We start from the raw sequence: 25,590 nt of genomic DNA, 5'->3' as shown, positions 1-25,590 counted from the left end.
CCAAAATGGCATCTGATTAAACACTGTCTGGTAATATGGAGGGCGCTGCACTGGGTTTCTTCTCCAACCCCAGCCTGCCATGAGAGATCTACTTTCAGAGAAAACTCCACACTGTTTTTGTTCCCAATAGCTGTGGGCTTTCCTTGGGGTTTGTGCTACAGGCCAGGTTTGTATTTTCTCCCTGGGCTTACTTGCTGGTTGTTCAGCATCTCTGCTGCCCCATGCCAAGGGAAAGCAAAGCATAGAACTGGCTTGAAGTTGGCAGATAGTCGAGGCCAGGGTGCAGAATTCAGGGACATGGAGACAGTTGGGGTGAATGTATGTGTGGGGTGAAGCTGCTACATTGTCCAAGCCACAAGCAGCCAGCTCTTCATTCAACTTTTACCCTTGTCATCTCCATTCTGTTATTGAGCCCATCCTTGGAGTTTTCAATTTGAAAGTTTTATTTGTTTCTGTTTTTATGTATCTTATATTTCTCCACTAAGACTTTCTTTTTCCATTTATTGTATCATTCTTAGAGCATGGTTAGAATATTTCTTTAAAGTCTTTGTCTAATCATCCTAATAATTATGCCATCCTTGGGATTGGTGTCTGTTAGTTACTTTTTCCCTCATGATATGTTGAATTGTTCTGGTCCTTCATATGTCAATAATTGCTGATTGTATCCTGACCATTTTGAGCATTGTGTTTTGACCTTTGGATTTTTTTTTCCAAATTGTACAGAGAATGATGGTTTTTAGTAGACAACTTCATTAGATTCAGGCCATAATTTTATACCCACCTTTGGACTATGGTTTCACTGTCAGTTCAGTTAAAATCTTTGCAGTGCTGTTCTGGGATAAATCCCTCTTGGTCCTTTTAATGGATATTGGATTCAGTTTTCTAGTATTTTGCTCAGTTTTGCATTCATAGTCACAAGGAATATTGGTATGTAATTTTCTTGTGATTTAAAAAAATATCTACCTTAGGTATTTGGGGATGCTGGCATTATTAGAATGAGTTAGAAAGTGTTATTTTTCTATTTTTTGAAGAGTTTAAGACCATCTATTAATTCTTTAAATGTCTGGTGGAATTCACTCATGAAGCCATCTAGTCCTAAACCTTTAGTTGTTCTGAATATATATAAACTAAATGTATATATATAAATTAAATGTACATAACCTAGTACACACACACACACACCCTACAGTAAAGGTGGTTTATACAACCTGTGCTGGTTATAGATGTATTGATACCCCCCACCCCTGTACTGGGATTGAATGCAGGGACACTATACCACTGAGCTGCATCCCTCGCTCTTCCTTATTTTGAGACAAGGTCTTGCTAAATTTCCTGAACTGGCCTTGAACTCCTAATCCTTCTGCCTCAGTCTCCAGTAACATATGTTGAATGGACCAGATAAGATTTACATCAAATTTCAGCTTTCACGTCCATTTAAAGAGAGATTTCTTTTCTAAGAAAAGATGTTTATCAATATGGAAAAGAAAACCACTCTAGGAAGCAGACAGGAAGACAGTGAAACTTTTACTATAAAATACACTGTCATTTCTGACAACCGGAGTCATCTTCGAGTTACTTCTTTCCCTTTGGTGGTGCTTTGTCCTTTTCTTTGCCTTTGTCTGCTGCTGCCTTATCTGCAGGTTTGCCCTTGTCACCTGGCTTTTCTGGTTCTTTGCCAGGTGTCTTTTCTCCTTGAGCTGCTGCCGATTTGTCTGGCTGTGGTGGGACCAGTATATTCCTTTTGATTCTCTTGCCTTTGAAGTGTTTTCTTTGAAAATATATATCAAGAAAAGCAAAAAATGCAGCCACACCCATAAGGACCTGAAAAACAAAAGAATCTTCATTATTTTGGTTTCTCCTTCCAAAGATATTTCCTTCCTAGTTTCTAATTCATCCATGATGCTACTTAACACATCCCCTCAACCCCTAACACTACCAGAACCAGAGATTCTGAGTGTGCCCCTCCCTCATCTTGGGCTTTCTCCATCCCTACTGCCCTTTCATCACATCTCTTTAGACCCAGCCTTTGCTCTGGAGTCAGCAACTATGAAAAGCGACTAACTGAGGCTGGACGTCATCTTTATTGAAGTGACTTCTCCACTGGAAACATTTGCCAAGTTTCTTTATAAAATTTTACTTTGGACCTAAGATATTTCTACAAATGAGATCTTTGCTTTAATAGGGGAACATGCCTTGATACTCAGTTCTTCAAAAGAGGTGAGTTCAGAGCAAATCCCCAGCCCAAAGGACAGACTCACCACAGCAATTAAGTAGTTTACTGGCATTTCCGGTTGCTTCTGTACAGCAAAGTATATGCCTCCACCGAGGAACACACAAATGAACAGGTCATTGAGAAGGTCCTGAAAATGGTGGAGATGAGTTGTAGAAACAGCAAAGCCCCATCAACACTCGATACAGCACAGCTTTCTCCAAGCATAGAGCTTCTAAACTTCTGCCTGATGTTTCATCTCTATCTCTATCTATCACTGGATGGGGGGGGTGGCTAGGATGTTCCCCCAAAGAGGAGACGGGTAACCCTGTAGAATAGGTTCTTGATTCATCTTCAGAAAAGCATTTCAGGATGTGTCAGTGTGAGGCGTAGGCAGTTTTATTGCACACAGCAAGTAAGAGAAGATACTGAAGGAGCAGCTGAAGGGGGCACAGCTCTGATGTAGAGGGTCACTCTGGTTCCTTAACAAAGGGACAGAACCAGCCTTTAAAGAGTTGGGGTTAGCTGGGTGTGGTTGATCATTATCTCGGTTCTGGAGAAGTTCATATCAATCCAGTTTCTGTGAGATGATGGGTTTCTGCTTGGTACACTGTCAGTTTTACAGGGGCTCTGCTGGAATCCAAGGTGACTGTAGCTTTGGACAGTGATGGAGACTTCTGACAATCATTGGTAGTTGAATGTCCCTGGGAATCTCTTATCTTGGTGTATCAGTCTTGAAGAGGGATGAGATAGGTTATATAAATTTAGGGCAAATCAACCAGTGTTTAGACAGACATTCCCTAAAAGATTAACAGGCCTATATGCAGAGCTAAATAAAGATGTGACCCAAAGTTTTAAAGTAATAAAAGAGACAGATACAAAATGAAGATTGGGCTTTGTTTTGCTTTTGGATATTGGCAGGCCCAAATGAAGAGTCACTGCTTTTTAGCAAAAACAGTTTTCAACCCCTGACTGCCTCAGAAGCAAATACAAATCATTCTTTAATGAGTAATGGGTTAAGGGACCAGAAGTTTGTTTGTCCTCTGTCCCTGTGGTGGTCTCTGACTTTGTCAGAGCTAGAGCTAGAGCCTAAGCTAGACAGAGATAGAGATAGGGGGCGATATATGCCCTGGTCTAGGTGGGCACACCACCAGAGGCAGCCACCTGGCCTCTTTGAGTGAAGGTCCGCAGTCTTTAATTGCCCTCAGGCTGGAGCCTGAGAAGACACAAGCTCCCACCCCTACCATCTCGTCTGTAAAATCGCACAGCTGGCCCCCACCAATACTCATTTAAACAAATGCATAAACGTACAACTTTGTGATATCCCTCAATCATCACCCACATCATTTTCTACTCTCAGGGCCAGCTCCTTCTGTGGAGGCTGGAGGTAGGGGGCAGCAGTGCTGGCAGCAGACTCTTGTATTGTGCTCCTGCTTGGGAGCCTGGCAGCTCCCTGCTCGACTGCCTGCCTTGCCTCCTGGGACTCCTGTCCTCTATTTATTTAGTTGTTTATTTATTGATACTGGATATTGAACCCAGGGCCTTTGCATTGAGCTACATCCCTAGCCCTCTTTAATTTTGAGACAGAATCTTTCTAAGTTGCCCAGGTTGATCCGTTTGCCTCTACCTCCCAAAGTGCTGGGCTTACACAGTGCTACCATGCCCAGCTGTATGTATGTATGTATGTATGTATGTATGTATGTATGTATATATTTATTTCTGTACCAGGGATAGAACTCAGTACCTTGTACTTGTGAGGCAGGAGCAGCACTACGGAGCTAAATCCCCAGCCCCCAGCTGTGTTTATTTTTGAGGCAATTTTGTTAAATTATGTTTTTTCTAGGAAATAAACTATTTTATCTGAAGTTTCCAGTTTATTAGAGTAAGAAGTTCATATTTTCCTTTGTGATTTTTAAAAGGTCTCCTTGATCTTTATGGTATTTTTCTTTGTTCCTTCTTCCCTTTTCTTGTCTTGGAAGTTTTTCTGTTTTTGTTTTTGTTTTTAGACAGGGTCTCACTGTGTAGTTTAGGCTGGTCTTGAACTCACTGTGTAGCCCAGGCTGGCCTCAAACTCAGAGTGGTCCTCCTGCCCCAGCTTCCTAAGTGATGGGATTATAGGCGTGTGCCACCACGTCTGGCTCTTGAGGTTTATTTATTAGTCTTTTCAAAGAACTAGCTTTTTGGCTTTATTATCAATATCCATACTATAGATTCTTGTTTTCTGTTTCATTAATTTCAGTTCTTAGGCATTTCCTTAATCCCCTTTTTATTTTATTTTGGTATCTTTTTCATATAGACACTTTATTTATTATTTGCTCTTCTATCCTAAGTATATGGATTTGAATTTGAATTTTTTATGTTCCTTAGCTTAAGAATTTGAATTACTTAATTGCATTCTACAGGTCGTACTTGCCAATATTGCATATTACTAAATCCCCATATGAACATTAAGTTTTCCCACAAACATATGTTGATATAATTACATTTTAGCTATCTACTTCTAATTGGACTATATCAAAATTGTATTATATTGAAATAATAGACAGTGGGCTAGCTTATTAATGAGGTCAGTGTTCTCATAATTCAACCACCTCTCAAGAAGTCTCTTAATGCAGTCAAGTTTACAATCAAGATTAAAGTTCATAATTGCTATATGTTATAATCTATTTTTTAACTTTTGAATTTTATTAGTACATGCTTGCAGTACATGCAGTTTATAACCATCTTAGGAGTGGTTTCATGTACATATGACATCGTGGTTTTTTTTTTTCTTAATTCCCTTCCCCCTTCCCCAACCCTCCTTTCCTTTCTCTATTCTGATTTTCATTCTTTGTGGGGTGGGCACCGGGGATTGAACTTGGGACCTGGTGGTTGCGAGGCAGGCAATGGAAACACTGAGCTAAATCCCTGGCCCCTGATTTTCATTCTTGTGGTTATCTTTATTGTGCTCATTTCTTCTTCCTCTCCTCTTTACCCCTTGCCTTTGTTCCCTTGGACCCCTTCCCTGTTGCAAGAGAGCCATCCCTTTGCCCCCTTGTATCCATCCTTTATTTTCTTTCTTTGCACTTTGCCTCACACAAATGACAGGCACACAGCATTTAAGCTTGCATGTCTGTTTTTTTGTACCAGGGATCGAACTCAGGACCTTGAACTTGTGAGGCAGGTGGCAGAACCACTGAGCTAAATCCCCAGCCTGTTTGATCCACTTTTAATTGTAATCTTCTTTATACATATTTTTGGGGGAATGGTATTAGGAATTAAACTCAGGGCCTTCATACTAAGTTACAACACCAGCCCTTTTTTATTTTTATTTTTTAAATTTTTAGACAAGGTCTTGCTAAGTCACTAAATTTCTCAGGCTGGGCTTAAACTTTTGATCTCTCTGCCTCAAAGTGCTGGGATTACTGGTGTGGGCCACCATGGCTAGCTGTAGTTTTAAATATACAAAATTGGTTTAATCTGGTATTAACGCTATGTTGGTTTTCTTTTAGTTAGTATTGCCTTCTTTTTTTTCTACCCTATATAGCCTTTGTGTGTTCTTGAATTAGTCTTATGATTTCCTTTAGTTTATGAACATTTTAAAGATAGCTGATTTATAGTCTTTTTCTAGCAAGTCTGATATCTGAACTTCCTTAGGAACAGTTTCTGCTAATTTCTTCTCTTTTCCCTATGTATGGGTCGTACTTTCTTATTTCTTTGTATGTCTTGTAATTCCTTTTGAGGACCAAATATTTTTCATATTATAATGTAGTTAATCTGAAAATGGGATTCTCTCTCATTCTCAGACTGTATTGTTGTTGAGGGTTAAACTCATTTTTATGTTCAGTGACTTTTCTAAGCTTTTTTGGAAAGACTTTTCTCATGTTACCACTAAAATCTGTTTCATTAGCCTGATAGTCAGCTATTGATTTGACAAAGATTTCCTTAAATGACAGAACACAAATGAATAAAAAGAAAGTACTTTGAACTGGTCCCCTCTCACAACATTCGTTGAACACTTAGGCTGTTTATAACTCAATCTTTTTTTTTTTTTTTTTTTGGTATCAGGGATTGAACTTGGGATCTTGCACTTCCAAGACAGGTGGTGGAATCACCTTGACTTTCTGCTTGCCAGAAGCCTAATGGTTATCCAGAAATGCTTAGGGTTCTCCTCAAGTCTTTTCTGAGTATGTGTCCAGTCCCAGGAATGTGTGTGGCCTAGCGTCCCTGGTATACATGGGAAATATTTCAGAGTCTCTGTTTCACTATGTATCTCCTTTTTCTGCCTCTTCTTTTCTGGATTTTTTTTTTTTGGTCTACTACTTGTATTTCCTTTTGCCCCAAGTGGGCTGAAACTAGTGTGTTTGCCTTCAAATACTTTTGATAAATGCTACTTGACAGGCTGCTTCATCCCCAAGAAGGTTCTGAGGTGGATGGAATAAAGGCAAAATCCTAGGCAAATCTGTGGTAGCCACCAGACAGGTCAAAGCAAATACAGGGCCAGATTTCTTTGACATATGTCCATATTATGTTCTCTGTTAAATTCAAACTTCATGTTATGTTCATCATTGCTGCCAAGCTGGGAAGGTGGATACCTTAGAATGCACAATGCTCTCTTAGGAACACTGCAGTTTCTTTCTTTGTTGTTGTTTAGCACTCCTTTGGTGCAAGATTTTTTTAAAAACTGATTTCAGAGTTCTGAACAAGTTGTTTTGACAGTTATTTTGCCAGTTTAATTATTGCTCTGAGTTTCCCATTTTGCTACACTCAGTGATATTTTCATTAAATCTAGAAATGGCTTCTTGATCATTATCTCTTTGAATATTTCCTCTTCTTTATTCTCTCAATGACTTTCCTACCCCAGTACTGGGGATTAAACCTGGCACCTTTGTACTGAGCTACCTTCTTAACTTAAAAATTTTTTTCTTTTTGATATAGGGTCTTTTTAAATTGCCCAGGTTGGGCTCAAACTTGCAATCCTGCTGCTTCAGCCTCCCAGAGTGCTAAGATCTCTTGAGCACTCTTAATTCATATTCTATATTCCAGCCTCTCTCACATGTTTTCTCTTAAGACTATTTCCTGGCAATTTCTCTATACTTTTCAGTTCACAAATTCTGTCTTCAACTATGTCTGATCTACTTTTGAATCCATCTATTAACATTCTTATTTCAACAACTATATTTTCTATCATAATGTATTTTAAAATCTGTCTATTCTGTCTTCAAAGTATCTTATTCTTAGAGCTTGTATTTATGTCTGTAATTATTTAAAAAGATTTATTGTTGTTTTCTCATATTTTTAACTCTTCTATTAACTCATTCTTAGGGTTCTAATCTTTTCATTTGTTATGTTTGCTGATTTTTGGTATTTAGCATTGGTTTTTTTTGTTTTTGTTTTTTTTTCTTTTGGTACCAGGGATTGAACTCAGGTCCTTGCACTTGCAAGGCAGGCCACCAAACCGCTGAGATAAATTCCTGGCCTGGTTTTCCTTTTTTAATTCAAGTGTATTATTGTTTTTAATTGAGTCCATTTTTTCCAACTCTTCCTCCCTGTGAGAATCTCTTTTTGCTTTGGCTGTGGTTTTGCATATATCTCTGTCAGGGCTCTCAAGGATATCATCAGAATATCCTCAGATATCAGTTTTTATGCTCATTCCAAGACATAATGGTTTCTAGGCTTCAGAGAGCAAAAATTCAAACTCCAATTCTACATGAAGGGCAGGCTTAAGGTTTCTGTTTCCTAAAGAGAATCCTCCACCCAACCTCCCTGCAAGAGCTCTGGTGGAGATGAATGTGCTTTCTTGTTCTTCTGTTTTGGTAAAAAGTGTGTGTCTTCTCTATCCCCCTTTCTAAGAGTTCTGTCTTCGCAGGGTGCTGGATATATGCAAGGTTTTGTTCTAAACCCCCACTTGGCTTGTAATCAAGGCCTCATCTCCAGAGTTGATAGTGTATAAAAGCCCACTCCCCAGGTGGACAGTACCTCAAGGGCCATTCCTATTCGCACCTCACAGTGTATGCAGTCACAACTCCTGTCTTCTATTTCTGCACATATGCTTTTCCCCTCCTTATTTTGCCCATCAGCCATTCAGTCAGTTAAAGCAATACTGGTTAAATTCCCATTAGTGTTTTTAGGTAAGTAGAGTAGGAGGCTTCCAGGGTTCTATGGTTTTTCATCTGGTTGGAATTAAATCTTCTCAGGCTCCTTGCTTGGGAAACTGTTTTGTGCCTGTCCTTGTACCTTGTCCTCTGCTCGTCTGTTTTCTAAAAGTCTCGAGTTCTCTTCCTACCTCGCTTCTCATTTTTTCTTGTTCTGAAGTTCCTCTTTTATCCTACAAGGATAGCTTTTACCAAAGAGGCAGGACAGTTGGACTTGGAGGTGTAGACTGTACTGATGCATCTTTTTTCTGATTCTTACTTGCTGAATGATCTGTGGGCAAATTGTCTATTTTGAGTTCATTTTCTCATGTGAAAAGAGAGTAGAATTGGAAGTAGAGGGCTCTGGAGGCAGGCTGTGAATATGCAGTAAACAAAGGGATCTGGGACTTGGTATTTTAACAGTTGGCTGAGGGGTAGTTGGATCTGCTCTGTGATTAGATAAGTGATGTGCAAGAATTAGAGTCCATCAGTCCTAAGGCACAACGTCAAGCACTTTACATTTAATGGGTCCCTCAAGGGGTTATTACTGTCCTCTTGCTCAGATGAGGAAAAAGAGGCTGATAGTGACTGGGTAACTTGCCTAGTTCTGTTTCATTTTGTTGTAGTACTACTTCAGGCCTACCATCCTTCTGAACCAAACATCCTTTATAGGGATATTTATTGGAGGCATAAGGCTGTTTTACAGGTTTTAAAAAATTCTCATTTTGTCTTACTCATTTCAGGGGAGACTAATTTTCTTCTTTGAATTCTGGAATGATCTCCCCAGTGTGTGGTGGCAAAAAGATTAGGAGGAACATCTGGTTGTTACACCTCTCCTTCCTCCAAGGACAGCAAAGCCTTGGGCTCTCTTCCATAGCAAGAGACTAGCCCACCAGTGAGAGTCCCCCGACTCCCATGCACAGCTATGATTTTTGGAGCCTTTTTCAGCCTCGGTTCCCTTCCACTTCCCAGCTACCCTTGCCTAAGTCCCACCTGAGCCCTGAGCACTAAGTATGGGAGGTGAAGCTGTTTCTCTACCCATCTGGTCTCCTGGTGCCAAGCCATGTGAATAGCACACTAGGTTTCTTCCCCAGGACTCTCACTTACAGCAACAGGCCACAGGATGAAGGGCATGTATCTGTGGAGGGCGAAGGTGTAGAGCAGAATAAAGAAGCAGAAGATGGATATCTCCATGGTGATGATGAGCGTCAAGATGGGGTGCACGCTGAAGGTTGACCAGAACAGGAACAGTGCTGCAATCAGGCAGCCCTGCACAGAAACATACCCTTGAGGCCCTCTGAGGACCTTGGGAATCTCTCAGGGACACCCTCTGCCCAGCCTGACTCCTCTTCCCCGCAAGGAATATCAGTCCAACTCACCAAACTCAGGAACTTGACTGGGCCGTGCCCGAGGACCCAGAACTCTTTGTTGCTGTCGTTGAGTTCCCATCGGTAGCGGCGGCATCCCTTCCTCGTACCCACTTCATCCTTGGGCTGCACCTTGAGCTGATCCCCTTCCTTTTTTTCATCCTTGTTTTCCTCCCCGGGTTTGGCAGGATGTGGGGGTCCTTTATCAGCCATTGGTGGCCTGAATCCTCAGCTTCTCACGGTCTATGGTCCCTGGACAGGTCTGGCATACAAGTGAGCCTGGTGTCTACCGACCTGTTCAGAGACCGCGCTCAGCTAACCGCCAGGGCGGCCAAAGGCAACGCCTACGCACTTTTGGCGCGTGTAGGTCTTGCCACGTGGACCCGCGTGGGTCGCTTCTGCCCATCCTGGGCCTGACCGCTTGCTGTCCACACAGAGTTTTCAGCCTCTGTGCGCAGCTCCCCTCCTGATCCTAGGTTGGCCTTGCGAGGTAGCCCTACGCCTGTATTGGGCACTCCCGAGGTCGGGTCCAGCCGGCAGGTCCCTGGGGTTACGCGGGACTATGTGCATGCAAGGGCAACGGAAGTTCACACAACACATGAGTGAGCAGAAATATGTTCCCGACTCAACAGCACTCAGTATTCCGGTGTGTGTGACAGCGTGCGAGCTCAGGCGTGGCGTGGTGCAGGGAGTATACACGGACTCAGGTGTCCACGAGAGTGCCAGGGTGGCTGCAGTCCTCTGCGCAGCGCCGGGCAGGGGACACCCAATTTCCATTCCCAGGGCTCCTTTCACGTGAGTTATCTTATAGTACTGCATTGATGAAACAGGATTCCGCAGAGGAAAGACCACATGCTCAGCGGCTCAGCAGTGTTACCTTGACCTCGCATCCCTGTCCCCCTCCCAGGCCCGGCAGGAGCTGTGTTGAAAGCCCCTGTTCCCCTCCAACTGTCCGCTGCCCCATTGGCTCATTTTTCCCTTCCTAGGAAAGGATTTCGTGGCCAATAGCTGCCTTGCCGGGACCTTCGGGCATCAGGAAGGGACCTCTGAAGGGTAGGGCCCTGTTAGGCTCCCAGCGGGGGTGGGGTCCTGAGAAACCCTTTGAGTGGAGGGGACCTCAGGATGGGTTTCCAATGACAGGGAAGCCTGCTGGGGGCTCAGGGATCCATCTGGGAGCAGGAGAAGCCCAATACTGGACTGGAGCTCTGAGGAATCCTGGGCCTGGGGCTTCTGGAGCGGCTGGGATGGGGGCAGACTTGAGGTTGGGGGTGGCAGTGCTGAGTCTGTCACTATCAAAAGAAGAGAGGAGGGCTGAGGGTGTAGCTAGTGATAGTCGCTTGCAGCACAAGCAAGGACCTGGGTTCCATTCCCAGCATGAAAAATAAACCCCAAAACAGACACAAGAAAGGGAGAGAGGAAAGGTTTTAGACTTAGAAGACCCACTTGCACTAGCCAGGTGGTGAGTGCGAAGTGCAGCGGCTGGAGGCAGGAAGGCCCGCGGGGGTCTGGGGGGTTGAGGTGGCTGCTGCCCTCCAGCAGGAACTGATAGCGACCTGGGGCAGAAAGTGCTGGCGTGCAACGCTTGGGTGATGTTAGCAGATGGGAACCAGGGGCCACAGCAGCTGGCATTTCAGCCTTGTGTTCATCCCTGGCTGCTTAATGAACTTCCCCGTAAGGTCTTCCCGCAGCTAGTGTGAACTGTCCCCAGCACTAAACTCAAGCTTGGCACGACCGAGCCGGAGGGACAAATATTTACTGATTATGGAATAAATGCAAATAATTTTATTTAAAAATTTTTTTTGGTATTGGGGATCAAATTTAGGACCTTGGCTTGTGAGGCAGGTGGTGGCGCCACTGACCTAAATCCGTGGCCCTTGAATCAAAGAATTTAAACTTGTTTTCTGGATTAATTTCTGTCCTGTTGTGTAATTTCTTGAACCAAGATCTGGTCGTCCCTCAACCCACCTTCCAAGCATTTGCAATTCCTGGTGTTCTTTCATAGCATGTGGTAGGTTTGAGTCCTAGTTTGTTCCAACCTCGTAGCCAGGGAAAGGTATTTAACCACAGTTCCTATATCTATAAAAATGACAGTTGTAAAGAGTAAGTCAGAGCATTCCTACTGAGTGCTTCAACTGAAGCAGGCTTCCTTCCTCCTTCCTGAATGGGTTGACTTATTCCCTTGTGACAATGTACAATGTACTTAAAAGCAAAAACAAAACAAAAACCCTACAATATCTCCTTTTTTCTGTCTTTAAAATAAAATTCTCCGGTCTAGAAAAGTCAAAGTCCTATTGGTAGGAAAAATATTTTGTTGCAATATTCCAAAAATAGCGTGTATGGTTCCTAGGAGTTATGCAGACCTTTTTTTGAGAGAACTAAAATTATGGCTTTTACAAGCTTAGAGTTTGTGTAACTTCACATCATCTGAAGAAGTCATTACAAAAAGAGAAAGGGTGACAGTGGGGATTTCCTTCTGTTAATGACAGTGTCTGCCAGTCTTTCTTCAGTGTCTTAAAATACTGATCTAAAATGAGGTCATAGATGCCTCTCCCTAACCCTTCAATACAGAATAAATACATTTTCATTTTTGCTCATTGCCCAGGCAGTGGCTTAACAATTTATCAGTTTAGCAGGTCTTTCAAGTGCTAGCTCTTGATCAAATCTATTAAAAGATGGGAGGGGACAAATTTGGTTAGGGTTGAGTGTGGCAGGGGCAGATGGAGGGGAGGCAAAGCAAAAGTGAGCAGTGAAATTAAGTATGGAAGCTTTCTTGAGGTGGCACCCCAAGGAATCCACCCCAGGCCATGCCAGCCTGTATCCTCCCAGCCAGGGCATCTACTCTGTGCTGACCATCCTCAGGACCTTTCACATCCCAGTGGGTGAGAAGTAGGACTTGAAGCTGTCCCTGAGTTTGTATGGACCTTGCCTGCAGCATGGATTTAAAAGGCTGCTTTCGTCTGTTTTCCTGGACAACTGGCATACAGACTGTGTCTGCTATGGTCATCCCGCAGGTGTCCCTGACAATGCAGTGTTCTCACTGTGTTCCTGACACTGAATGTGCAGAAGGCACAAAGCACACAGAACGTACCATATGAATGGGACCCACAGAGGGCTTGGACTCTGAACCTCCAGTAGATCCCTCTGGTGTTGTGAGACCCCAGGCTACTCCTGTTTGGTGCTTTCAGGATTCATGGTGGACCTCCAGGCTTGGTGATGTCAGGCTACCACTGCTATTCTGGCTAGTACTGTGGCAGCAGCAGGGCTCTCTCCCTGCCGGCCCCCAGGGCTGCTGGCCGCTGAACCCTAGTGCCCTGCTCTCAGCCCTATGGACCAGCTAAGCCCTTCAGCCACCTTCAGTGCACATGTAGTGAGGGGCACAACCTCACTGCTGCCTAGTCTGGTGACTCAAAAATCTCTGCAACCCACCCGTAGGGGCTGCCAGCCAGCCAGGGAGGAAGGGGTTCCAGAGACCACGTAGGACAGCAGGTACCCAGACCCCACAGGAAGGCTGTTCAGAAATCTCTTCATCTAGCTCCCATATTGAGATTAAAATGAGAACTGCAGAAAATATATGAAAGAATAAAGAAATAACATTTAATATTTAGTACCAACTAGAAAGAAATATAAAAATACAAAACTTTTTTTGTCTTGAATGGTTTTTTCCCGCTAAGGACCACTTGGATTAAACAGAAGCTTCTGGTAAATTAGGATACCATCAGCAATACAGCACAGTGCTGCCACAAGTCCAAACACCTGGGAAGAAAGACACAACGTCACTGGCATCAGGTTTGTAAAAGTGGTCTGCCCGTGGGATTCTTCTCCCGCTAAGGTACTAAGATTGCTCCCTGCACTTCCATTCAGCACTAAAATGGGAAGAGACTTTAGAGATCATACTGTCCTCTTCAGTGCCAACCTTCCCCCATACTTGCTGACAGGGAAAGGACAGTGTGAGTGAGCAGAAATAATAAGAAGCAGTGTGGACTGTGTCTCTATCCCTTCATTTGCTCAAGTATGTATTCTTTTAAGCCCCATGAACTATAGTTATTTTCATCCTCAATGATCAACTGTTGACTTCTCTGCTGTGAAACTCTACAGGAGAAAGGGTCAAAACTCAAGGTTAAAATCCTTGGGGAACTGGAGTTATAAGATGACCCAAATGAACTCTCCAGGACTTGGCTATATACACCTTACTTATGGATGGGATTCTAAATGGCCCTTAGAAGTAAAACTAAGGCAAAGGGAACAAACTAGAACACATGGGAACTTTAGCTGGTCTGATGGCTATTATAGCTAGTAACGGCTGGGGAAGGAAGATGTTATTCTTTCCATGCTATTTGGACAGCTTCATCCAGCTGTCAGGAAGTCAGCTTCCTGGCTCAGTCTGACTTCCTCAAGCAGTATCTACTGTCTGGTCTAAGTGCCTCGTAGAGTCAGGTCATACTGAATACCTTCTACTGATCCTTTTATTTCTTTCACATTTCTGCACATTGCTAGTTTCTCCCCCAAAACCTTTCTTCCTTTCTTCTTATTCTCAGTAAACTGCGATTCCATTGTCAGAGAGGCTAGTTATTTCCTTTTTTCTGTGCCCAGAAGCATTCTCTTAACCTATTATACACAGCCATATGCATGTCAGTCACCTGGGTTAGGGTCTAAGCAACCTGAAGATAGATAGGACTCATACTTTACTTTAATCCAGTACTGTCCAAAAGGAATTCATGAGTCATTAATGTAAGCCACCTATTTCAAAATTTCCCAAGAGCACAGGAAATAAATAAACTGGACATAGTGGTTCACATCTGTAACCCTAGAACTCAGAAAGGAAGGAGACTCCTAAGTATGAGCCTAGCCTGGGAAACCTGGCAACTTAGTGAGACCCTGTCTCAAAAAATAAAAAAAGGGCTGGGGTTGTAGTTCAGTGTCAAGGCTCTGAGCTCAATCCCCAGTACTGCAAAACAAAACAAACCAAATGAAATTAATTTTAATAATATATTTCATGTAGCACAATGTATCCAAATTATCATTTCACATGTCATTAATATAACAAAGTTATTAATGAAGTATTCTACACTTTTGGGGGATAGTTAATCTTCGGAATTCAATGTATATTTTATACTTACAACTTATCTCAACCAAGACTAGCTACACTGCCAGTGATCAGTAGCCGCATGTGGCCAGTGGCTATCGTATCAGCTAACACAACTCTCTAGTTTGTCAGCATTTAAGGAATAAATACATAAATTAATGAGTAAATAAGCGAATGAACATAAATCCTATGCCTGGTCCTTCTTTTTTTCTTACTAGGAAAGGAATAAAATTGTCTTTAAAAAATAATTGGGAGCAGTTGCTGTCACAGTGTTGTCTCATTTCTAGAATACTTCTGACCTCTCATGAAGTTGCATAGGGCTGAAGAGAGGAAAAGTCATGGGTTGTGACATACAGGGCTGTCCAAGGATAGTCAATTCTCCCAAGTTGTTCATACTATGAAAGAATAAGAAAGTAGGAGAGAAGAAAAAATTTCTAATTCAATCCTCCAGATTAGAACCTAGAAAAGTCAAGTGAATCTTGGGAGAATATTAAATGACTCGACTCTTTTATTTTGATTTGCTTTCCAGGATAAAGTCTGACTAAGTTGATTTGTTTTTCTTTAAGCAGTGTTCAAAAATAATTCTCCAGTTGAAAGACGTCACATTACATTATTTTATTATAAGAACATCTATTATATTCCATCTGAAGAAGATTCAGAAGTCTTCTCACCTTAACAAATGACATGGATCCTTTTCTTTAAAAGGAAAAGCTGCCAGGCATGGTGGCACCTGTAATCCCAGCACTTGGGAGGCTGAGGGAGGAGGACTGCTTTGATTCTGAGACCAGCCTGAGCTGCATAATGAATTCAAGGCCAGCCTGAACTACATATGAGACCCTATTTAAAAAAAAAAAAAGTAAAAGGGAAAGCTATGAAACTCATTCACCTCATTTTTGTGTGACATCAGGCTAATTCTACCAGCTTTTCTCAGTCTGGTATCACTGCATCTAAGAAATATGTAGGAATCTGTATATTTGGTTAATTCCAGTTCTAATAAAAATTGTATTCCTTCATGTTAATCAGAGAATGCATTCACTTATACAAAATATTAGGGCAGAAAGTACTGCATACTGGCCTATAAGCCCTAAGGATGAATACAATACAGTTTTCTGGATTTTCCAAATAAATATGTATTCTAATCAAACCTGAAGAAAGATACTAGAAAGATCTCTACTTACTCCTCCAAGGATTATCAGTGTTGTGGTTTCTGGCATCAGTGCCAACACAGATACGATGATCATAAATAATGTTGTTACCATTGAGTTGATGATATCCTTAAAGACACAGAAAGGGAAGGTCAGCTTTACATAAAAGCCACCAATGGATGGGGATACAGCTCGGTGATACAGCACTTGCCTAGCATGCACAAGACCTTTAGTTTGAGCCCTAGAACCTCAAAAAAATAAAAAATAAAAAAGACAAGTTCCCCTAAGCAATGCTAAAAAACAACCAAACAAATAAAAAAAAAAAAAAAGGTCAGCTCCATATAGCTTCTTTTTGCTTTTGCTGTGATTGGAACCAGGGCCTTGTGGACGCTAGACAGGCACTCTTCCACTGAGCCACATGCCTTGCCTGCCCTAAAGGTTCTGAATGTTTCATTTTATCAAATATATTATTCAGGAAACCCAAATGCCATAGTAAAATGACACTTATATAGTATTTAGTCTCTACCAACACCTCATGGTTCCCTTTACTTTGAAAACACCAATCATTTAACTGCTTAAGCATTTATTTCTTTTTTACATAACATAAATATAGGTTGAATATTCACTTGGTTAGGAAAGTAAATGATGCATTATGTAGATTTAGGATACAGTGGGAAGTCCGAATGCCCATTTTTTTTTTTTTTCTTGGTATGGGGATCAAACTTGAGTCCTTGCGCTTACAAGGCAGGCAGTGGAACCACTGAGCTAAATCCCCGGCCCAATGCCCATTTTTAATAATGTATGAAAAAATCTATAAAAAAACTTTGTTCCTTAAATGCAATAAAACTGAAGGCGGGGGATTTAGCTCAGTGGTGCCGCCGCCTGCCTCGAGAGCACAAGGTCCCAAATTTAATCCCCGGTACCAAAAAATAAATAATAAAGAATAAAATAAAACTGAATACACTATACACTTAAGATACAAATGGTAATTTCCAGGATAACTGCTCACATGTTTATATACAAAGGCTGGCCAATTATGTAATTTGATTATATAGCTCATGCATTTATTAATTTTCCAAAATGAAACATTTCAGTCTGAAGAACAGCTTTAAGAAGTGCAATTTAGTTGCACGTGGTGGTGTACACCTATAATCCCAGCTCAGTTAGAGGCTGAGGAAAGAAGATCTCAAGTGTGGGAAAGTAAATTGTGTTTATTCTAAGACAATTTGGCTTATGTACATTTGCAGATAAGAAAGGAAGGAATTAACACAGGGATACTAATGTTCAAAACTCTGGTAAGTTAGAAAAATAAGTTACTGAATAGAAAGTAGAGCAGTTCAATGGGGGTAGGACAAGATTAGATATACTTAGAAGAAACAAAACTCATCTGTGGGAGATACTAAGAGTTGCTACCCTAGGTTAACTCTTCTCCATGTTATTTTGCTTTGCTTCAAGGCAATAGACCACAGCGCTCCTTCAGCCAGGAGGCCCTGCCCCTCCGAGCAACATGTGCTGTTCATGACTCTGGATAGAGATGGTATTCTAGGGAGCATAGAGAACCACAGTGTATCTGCTAAGGACATCAATGATCCTTAATGGACATTTACAGCATTGTTTTTAATGCTACAAACTAAACTTCAATATGCTATGCAGTAAAATATAAATTTAATACAAAATGGAGATTTTCCAGAAAATTTGTCTCAAGAGACTTGGGTTGGTTTTTTTTTCTTTCTTTTTTTTTTTGTGGCACCGGGGATTGAACTCAGGACCTTATGCTTGAGGCAGCTGCTGTGCCACTGAGCTAAATCTCCAGCCTGGGTGGGGTTGTTTTTGTATTTTCTGTCAAGGAGCACTTGAAGGAAACAGAGATATGTTCTACAGATTGTGTCAGGGACTACAATTTTGGGACCATGATACAACTAACAAATCTAAGTGCAGACGACCAAGCCCTCTTCTAACCAGTGAACATAGTGGCCATCGGTTGAAGTTACCTCTTTCCCACCTACAGACGAACTTGGACTCTTCAGCCATCACTTTTCTTCTTCTCCAACTAGCTCCCATTCCATTTTGCGGGGAACTTTCTTTCTTTTTGGTACTGGAGATCGAACTCAGGACCTTGTGCTTGCAAGGCAGGCCACAGAACCACTGAGCTAAATCTCCGGCCCTGTGTATTCCCTTTCTCCCATCAGTCTTTGAGTTAAAGCCCAAAGCACTCAAACCCTCCCATGCTTTGACCCCCAACTGTAGCAAGCCTTTACTCTTGCCTCCTTTCTTTTTCACAGCTTAATATCCCAGCCAGATCTACCTGCAGTCCCTGGTGGGTCTTTCTCTTTCCCCACCCACACTCACAGATGCTACTTCTTCTTTGGAGAAGCTAGTTGCTAACTACTTTTCTTCCTTCAGCCCTTGGCGCAGGCAGTTTTTCTTCACAAGCCTATTCTTATTTTGTCTCTTTTCTGGCTAGCTGCTTCCACACCATTCTGGGTATAAACTACAAGTATCTAGTCAATGAATTCTTGTATTTCTTGCTATACTGAATTTCTCAGGTACAAACGATTGACATTTTATCTTATCAAAGAATAGATTACAAACTCTGGGAATAGCAGATACTTAACATTTGAAAAATTTCATTAGATCAAGATCAGAAAGGACTCTGGAATTTGTAATGGAGCAACAACTTAATTTTTCAAGCACTGCTTCCAAGAGATTATAATGGCAAAGTTTGATGCCTAGAGATTTAGAGACTACTGCTTTCCATATACATAGGCCACTCTCTCTCTTAGTGTATTCTGCTGAATCTGGGGCTCCAATTTTATTACTGGGACATGTAAAAATCCAGAGAATGATTACAGTTTAGAGAAAAATGATAAAATGTATTCATTTTCATTTTATTAACGCTGGAGAAGGGGAGTGTGAACAGGAACTATACACCTTTTTGAGTAAAAGATCAAGAAATCCTTAGAATAAGCCCTTTCAGCCACTAAGTAAGGGCCAGCTGAAGAAAGCCTTGTAGTCACTTTTCCTAGACCCCTTCCAATCAGGTCTAGTCTGAAATGCAGATTTTATAGGAATTTTGAGAGATGTTATGAAGATCCTATTTCCCAGCTTTTCCCTTTCAGATTTCTTCAAGCTTGTGCTTAGTCTGAAATGCTCACCAATGATCTCCACAGGTAGTCCCAAAAGGTCTCTTTTTAAGGCATGCTTATGTTTTTATTTTTGTACTGGGGATCGAACTCAGGACCCTCTGCTTGTGAGGCAGGCACCACTGAGCTAAATCCATGCCAGGCATGCTTATGGTTTGAGAGTAGCTCTAAAGTCCTCTCTTGATAGAAATTATTAGGTTGGATATAGACACTTTGGAATCCAAGAGCATAAGGCAGAGGAAGGAATGGCAGCAATCAGCCCAGCCAAAGAGGAAAAGGGTAGCAGGGTGACATAGGAGAGAGACCTATGAAGGTAGGAGCTGGGCTAAGACTTGAAAGAGAGAAAGTCAAGCAATTTTTGCTACAACAAGCCTCTAGTCCAGGAGGAAGGGGCACGTACATCTTAACTAGCATCTTCAACCCTCATTCTGACAGTTTCCTGAGCCATTTGGAAACCCTATTGAGCAGTTCTTCTTAATATTTTATCAGGCTGAAGTCTATATGGCACAAATTAAGATTCAATAGGATAAGTTAAATTATCAGCATTAACAACTATAGACACTTTAAAATAAGGTAACAGTGTACTTTAGCTTCCTAAATTAGTCTGATTTTCCATTAGTGATCAAGGATGTGCAAAGATAGATAACTTGTGTACCTGTCTCCATCTCAATTCCTCAATACTGAGGCTACTTCAACATGCGTTTAAAAAGGACACAAAGATTAAGACATTCTATAATTTAATTAACATGATCCTAAATGTAAAATTTATTTAGAAGACCTAAAAGTGAATTCTCCTAACAGAACGGTTAGCCATATCTACTGGCAGATGGAATGGACAGGAGAATTCATGTTTTGTGGTTACCCTGGAACCCTGAGAGTCCCCCCAAAACAGTACAGAACACATTAGCAGTGAGCAGAGTTCCTCCTTCAAAGACCACCTTAAAAGTTTAAGAGAACCAAAGGATAGAGTTATGTCTCACTATGGTAGGAAATAGTAGTTAAATATTAAGAATGAAACTGAACACTTACAAGCAAAGGCCAAAATAACCATTTCATCAGTTGGTCAAGTCTGAGTATATATAAAATTATGAAAAAGAAAATAACAGTGGCTTCAAAGCCTGTGATAACAATGTATGGTTCAGGGGCTTGTGCAATAATAAAAAGAGTCATAGATGTCACAGTTAATACCTAGAAGGAAAAAAAGCACATAATTTATTCAAGGGTTACTGAATAAAAGTTTGAGCTGTACAAATCATTTCTAAAATAACTAAGCACGTTTCTGCCATACACATCAGAGAAGCATGACTAAAATATATAGATATTGACTTCTTTTTGTGTTTTAGAGAACTAGGTGACCTCAGTGTTAACAGTAACTACCCCACTTGAACTTCTGATACTAACACCTGAACTTATGAACATATAACATCTATTTGTTCTCTTTATTTTTTTCTGGCCAAATATCTCTTCTGCTAGCTCCTTTCTTCTTCATACTATAAACTGTCTTACCTTAAAACACATGCACATCCCTTCCTTTCAGACTGCTCCCCCTCAAAATCCCAGTTGTTTTCTACTTCTTGTTATACTTCTCAAAAAAGTTTGTATACAATGACTACCTAAAATGCTTTATCATCCACTCACCATTCCTTACCTCTTGGCAATCTGGAGTTACTGTCAAATGTAAGTTGAATGCTGCCGTGAAAAATACCAAAGGGAAGCCAGGGGTGGTGGCACATGCAGTAATCCCAGCACTCAGGAGGCTGAGGCAGAAGGATTGCCAAGAGTTTGAGGCCAGCTTAGACTATATAGTGAGTAGTTCAAGGCCAGTCTGAATTATATAGCAAGACTCTGTCTCAAAGCAAAAACAAAACAAAGAAAGAAAGACCAGGGGTGGGTTTTAAAATACACTATCAGACAAAAAAACTCTGATGTTTAACAGTTTTAACAGTAAAATAACCTTACAAAAAATACAATGCCATCAGAACAGAGATATTTTAGGAGAAAAACAAATCCTGAAGATAAGTAACCTAATCCAATTCCTTCCTTTCCAAAGGAAGACAGAAAATAGGCGATCAATGTTAAGTGAGTTGTTAAAGAAGAAACTGAGCAAATGGGTCATGCTGATAATGCCATGATGTTTCTAGGAAATACAGCTCTATCCAAAGTCTCTTTGTGTTCTTGGTAAATGGTTTTATCAAGAGTATTCCCTAACTTTCATAATTCTCTTTCATCTGGTAGCACCCACATACTATTTTTAAACTTTTAATCTAGAAGGGCTATTCATTCGTAATTATTTCAATTTTATTAGTATAAAAATAATCCTGCCTGTAAATTCTAAATTGGCCTTGACTACCAATATCTAGGTCCTAAATAACTCTGACTTTTATAATATAATAACTATTAACATGTCATCTCAAACTATTCCATTTACTCTATCTGACTCAGGTCTTGAGTGCATGGGTTACAAAGTCAAGTCTCCCCTTTTCAGGCCCTATCCTCTGTAAGCTTTTTGCATCATGGTTATTGGCACTAGTGATTACTCTGTTTTCTTAAAAATTCTCATGGTTCTGTCACACTGGATTCTCCCTTGATTTAGATTTATAGGTCTTGTATGTTTCCTAAGCTTTTTTCCTTCTTTCCAAGTTATCTCTAACATCTCATGTATTTCTCTGTCACCATAGCTATGGAAACTGATTTTGTTAACATCAATGACTTCAGAAGTACTAAATTTAGTGAGTAGCTTTCATTCCTTATTTTACTGGACTCTTATGACTTGTCATTGGCTGTCCTTCACCTACTTCTCTACTCCTTTGGTTTCTATGTCACCTTTCCCAATTCTTACTGTCTGCAACTGCTCTCTTGATGGCCTCCTCTCCTTTTACCCACTTCTTTAAAATTCTGGTATTCTTCTGGATTCTATCCACATCCCATTCAATGAATCAAGTTGTCTGACTTCCATTATTCACCTACGCAGCCATTTGGGATCTCCATCTGGATGATCCACAAGAATCTCAAATTCACCAAAACTGAACTTATGCCAAAATTGAACCCATCTTGCCTTCCTTCCTCCTGTCTTCACTACCTCAATTGGTGTTACTACAATCTACCTTCTTACCCATACTAGGAACCTAAGACCACTGCTTAACTCACTTCTCACAATTAAGGAATAATCACATTCTGCTGACTTAATGCTTAAACATACTTGGTATCTCTTCTTCATCCCTACAACTATTGCTCTTCAGAATCGTTTATTTAAACTGTCATGACAAAGATACTACAGTGAAATTTCTAAAATGCAAATCTGTTATCTATTTAACGTCCTTCAATTCTTCTCCATGGTCCTTGGAATAGAGCCTACCACTCACCATATACTTAGGAACTTCTACGATTCTAGCTTCTGTATACTTTTCTAGCAAAGACTTGTCTCACTATTTATCCACAGGTAATCCAGCGTTTACTTCTCAGTCCTCATTTTACTTGAATTATTATCAGCATTTGACATAGCTGATCACTCCCTCAGAGTTTGTGTACTTAGTTTCAAGGACAAAATACTCTTAATTTGTTCTACCTCCCCAAATCTTCCCCCTTTATTCTTTGTCTTCTCCCTTACCTCCAACTTTTGAAGTGTTACAAAGCTCAATCCAGTCTTCTATCTATACTTCTCTCTTGATGTCCCCAAGAGTCATGTGGCTTTAAATGCTTAATGTATTTCTGAAGCCTGATGTCTGTGCCAAAATTCAGTCTTGTTTATCCCACTTTCCTATGCACTACTGCCACTTGAATGAATGTCTAACTGGTACCTTGGACCTAACAATGAAATCCAAAATTGAACTTCTAGTTCTCCCCTCAAATTTGCTTAATTTACAGGCTTTCCAATCTCAGAAGATAGCATTTGAATCTTTTCAATGGCTTAGACCAAACACTTTGGCATTATGTACACTGGCCTCTTCTCTCTTAGCCCATGTCTGGTTCATCAGCAAATCTTATTGGGGGTTACTTTCATAATACAGCTTGAGCATCTCTAATCTGAAAAATCTGAATTGCTCCAAAATTCAAAAATTTTCAATGCTGATGTGATGACAAGTAGAAAATTCCATATCTGACTTCTGATGGCTCAGTGCCCACAAATTTGTTTCATGCACACAAGTATTAAAAATACTGTAGAAAACTACTATTAGGATATATGTATAAGGTACTTATATATGAAACATAAATGATAGATCTGAGTCCCATCCCAAAGATACCTCATTACGTACATGAAAATATTTCAAAATTGAAAATACTCTGGTCCCAAACATTCTGGGTAAGGGACACAGGACTTGCATATCCCAGATGCGACTATTTCTTATTACCTACTTTGCTACCACTAGCCACTAGGTGGCTGGCCTGAGCCACCATTATCTCTTACTCTGAATACTGCAACAGCTCTAAAGGCCTCTCTGCAGCTATCCCTTCCACTCCTTCTTCCACTAATCTACTCATTGTCAATGCAGAAGTCAGTGTTCTTCAAAGAAATTGTGAGTTAGATTATATAGTCCTTTACTCAAAACTTTTCTTACCTCGTGTATTCTCACTCTACTCCAGTAGTATTGGTTTTCTTGTTATTTTGATCCCATTAGGCACCTTCCTTCAACAGGGCATTACTGAATTTTCTTCTGCCTTAAACTCTTCCTCTACATAATCTCATAGCTAACTTCCTAATCTCACTCAACTCTCTGCTATCATCTCATGAAGGCCTAAACTGATCACTTATCACTGTTAAACCTGCTCTCCATCCCCTTCTGCTCACCTGGCTTCATTTTTCTCTTGCTCCATAGCACTCCCAGAACACTACACAATTTATTTATTGCAAGTTTGTCTCCTCTGCTCTCCATCCCAATAAGTAAACTATGAGTGGAGGTACCTGCTTTGTTCACTGCTACCTCTCAAGAGCTTAGAAAAGTACCGGCAGATGACAGGCATTCAATTGATATTTGCTGAATGAATAAATGAAGCAATGTTTAAGCTCTTATAGTTCTCTGAGTAAATCATGCTGTTTTATTTTTGCCTCTGTACCTTTGATCATGCCTCTTACGTATCACCCTAGACTCCTCTAAAAAGAGTTTTCGAACAGTTCTCTTTATTCCCTTGGTTAGATTTTTGGGCCCAATCTCCAGGTTATCAGATATTGTAACTATCTGCTTTGGTGTGTGTAACCGAAGAATTCTGTGAGTCAGGGGCTTCTGTCCTGGTTTCATTACTCTTGTTCTAGGCATTTCCCCAGAGCTTGGAAGACATTAAATATTCAGATGGTTTGTTTAAGGAAGCAATGTCAAAAACAAAACTTTCTCAAAGTATCTTGCATTTCCTCTAGTATTCCCGAACTTTCAGTAGCTAGTATAAAATCCCCAGACCTTTAGATCACTTTTTCCCTGATGACTTGCTCCTAACCAAAGGTAATCTCTCCTTTGACGTTAGTTTTCTAAACACCTCATATACATCCTAACTTGTATTATAACTATTTCTCAGAACCACAGACTGGGTTTGGAAATGATCTTATATTCAATCTGTTTTACTTACTCATCTAAAGTTTGAATATCCTTTGTAACATCCTCACCACTCATCTGTGCTTGCTACTTTTGTTACCTGAGAATGCAGTCCCTTCCCAAGTGACCATTTAATTTTGAGATCCTTCTCAACATAAAATTCTTCCTCATAGCATGTGGACCTGTTTCCCTGTAACTTTTAATTACTTCAACTTCCTCTCTCACATGTCAGCTCTTTAAAATTTAAAAGTTTATTTTTTCCTTCCCCTTGAATTTTCTTGTATTCCTTCAACTGTTATAATTTCCAGTTTTCTAATTATAGAAGGATTCATTCCCACCCTCCTCCAAACCTGTTTTCAGAACTGACAGCAGTGCTCCTGGTAAACCTGAAGTCCTAAACAGGCCATGCCGTTCCTTCTTTGTCCTTGCTCTGGTCTTATAGTATCCTTGAACTCAGTCTGATGAAATGTCTGATTTATATTAATAATGGTAGCACCTACAAAACTCCTAAGATTTTTCTTTTATTTTTGTTGGCTTCTTAGTGTTACAGCTGCAGCTGACTTGCCTCCTATTCTGGACACCAGGCCTTGTAGGCCATTCAGATAAATCTGCTGATTTTGTTTGCTAAAAAGGCCCCCAAATTCTCAGAAGAGGAGGAAATTGCCTGTGGCTCTTCTGCTTCCCCCAGCGGCCCAAAGGAAAGGCCCTGCCTCTGGGAAGGCCTTGAGAAAAGTTGTGATGGCTCACCCTGTAAAATCAGGATTTGGGAAGTTGAGGCAAGAGGGTTGCGAGATCACCTTAAGCAATACACAGCAGTGAGTTGCCTGGACTAACTAGCGACCCTGTCTCAAAAAACTAAAAAACAAAACAAAACAAAAAACGAGAAGCCCTCTATCCACAATAAAAAAGTCACGGCCCACAGAACAGGCCATTTGGCTCCACACCTAATGGCCAGGTGTCTCTCTTCGGCGCGTTCGATTCCCCCCTCCCGCCCCCTCATCCCGGCCC

The 25,590-nt window shown here is 40.9% G+C and overlaps 2 protein-coding genes across 16 annotated transcripts in view; both read right to left on the bottom strand.

Moving 5' to 3' along the window:
* Window positions 1-1,511: 1,511 nt before the first annotated feature.
* Window positions 1,512-10,028, bottom strand: Cmtm2 (CKLF like MARVEL transmembrane domain containing 2). The gene is made up of 4 exons (XM_010612149.3): window positions 9,702-10,028; window positions 9,430-9,591; window positions 2,259-2,360; window positions 1,512-1,821 (listed from the first exon to the last, which is right to left on the bottom strand). Exons 1-4 carry the CDS (start codon window positions 9,900-9,902, stop codon window positions 1,573-1,575), a joined length of 714 nt encoding a protein of 237 aa, XP_010610451.1. The 5' UTR covers window positions 9,903-10,028; the 3' UTR covers window positions 1,512-1,572.
* The window catches only part of LOC104853955 (chemokine-like factor), a 24,148-nt gene continuing 924 nt past the window's right edge, over window positions 2,367-25,590 (bottom strand). For 2 of the 15 annotated variants that reach the window (XM_010612150.1, XM_010612152.1), the window contains exons 2-4: window positions 20,090-20,248; window positions 15,951-16,046; window positions 10,115-10,502 (exon numbers count right to left, since the gene is read on the bottom strand). In XM_010612150.1, the coding sequence (XP_010610452.1) occupies window positions 10,131-10,502; window positions 15,951-16,046; window positions 20,090-20,248 (627 nt within the window). In that variant the 3' untranslated portion in view covers window positions 10,115-10,130. The other 13 variants (XR_777945.1, XM_010612151.2, XR_777944.1 and 10 more) reach the window with 13 other exon arrangements.

Source organism: Fukomys damarensis, unplaced genomic scaffold, assembly GCF_012274545.1.
Source record: "Fukomys damarensis isolate Sample0158 unplaced genomic scaffold, DMR_v1.0_HiC HiC_scaffold_32, whole genome shotgun sequence".
In the NCBI taxonomy this organism is placed as follows: domain Eukaryota; kingdom Metazoa; phylum Chordata; class Mammalia; order Rodentia; family Bathyergidae; genus Fukomys; species Fukomys damarensis.
This window is presented reverse-complemented; position numbering and strand designations above follow the sequence as displayed.

Excerpts from the sequence above, each read along its gene's own strand:
- Cmtm2 (XM_010612149.3), bottom strand. The coding sequence starts at position 9,902 with ATGGCTGATAAAGGACCCCCACATCCTGCCAAACCCGGGGAGGAAAAC. Across the intron at positions 9,592-9,701 it reads CAGTCAAGTTCCTGAGTTTG|GGCTGCCTGATTGCAGCACT; the intron begins GTGAGTTGGACT and ends GTTTCTGTGCAG. Across the intron at positions 2,361-9,429 it reads TCATCCTGTGGCCTGTTGCT|GACCTTCTCAATGACCTGTT; the intron begins GTAAGTGAGAGT and ends CACCATTTTCAG.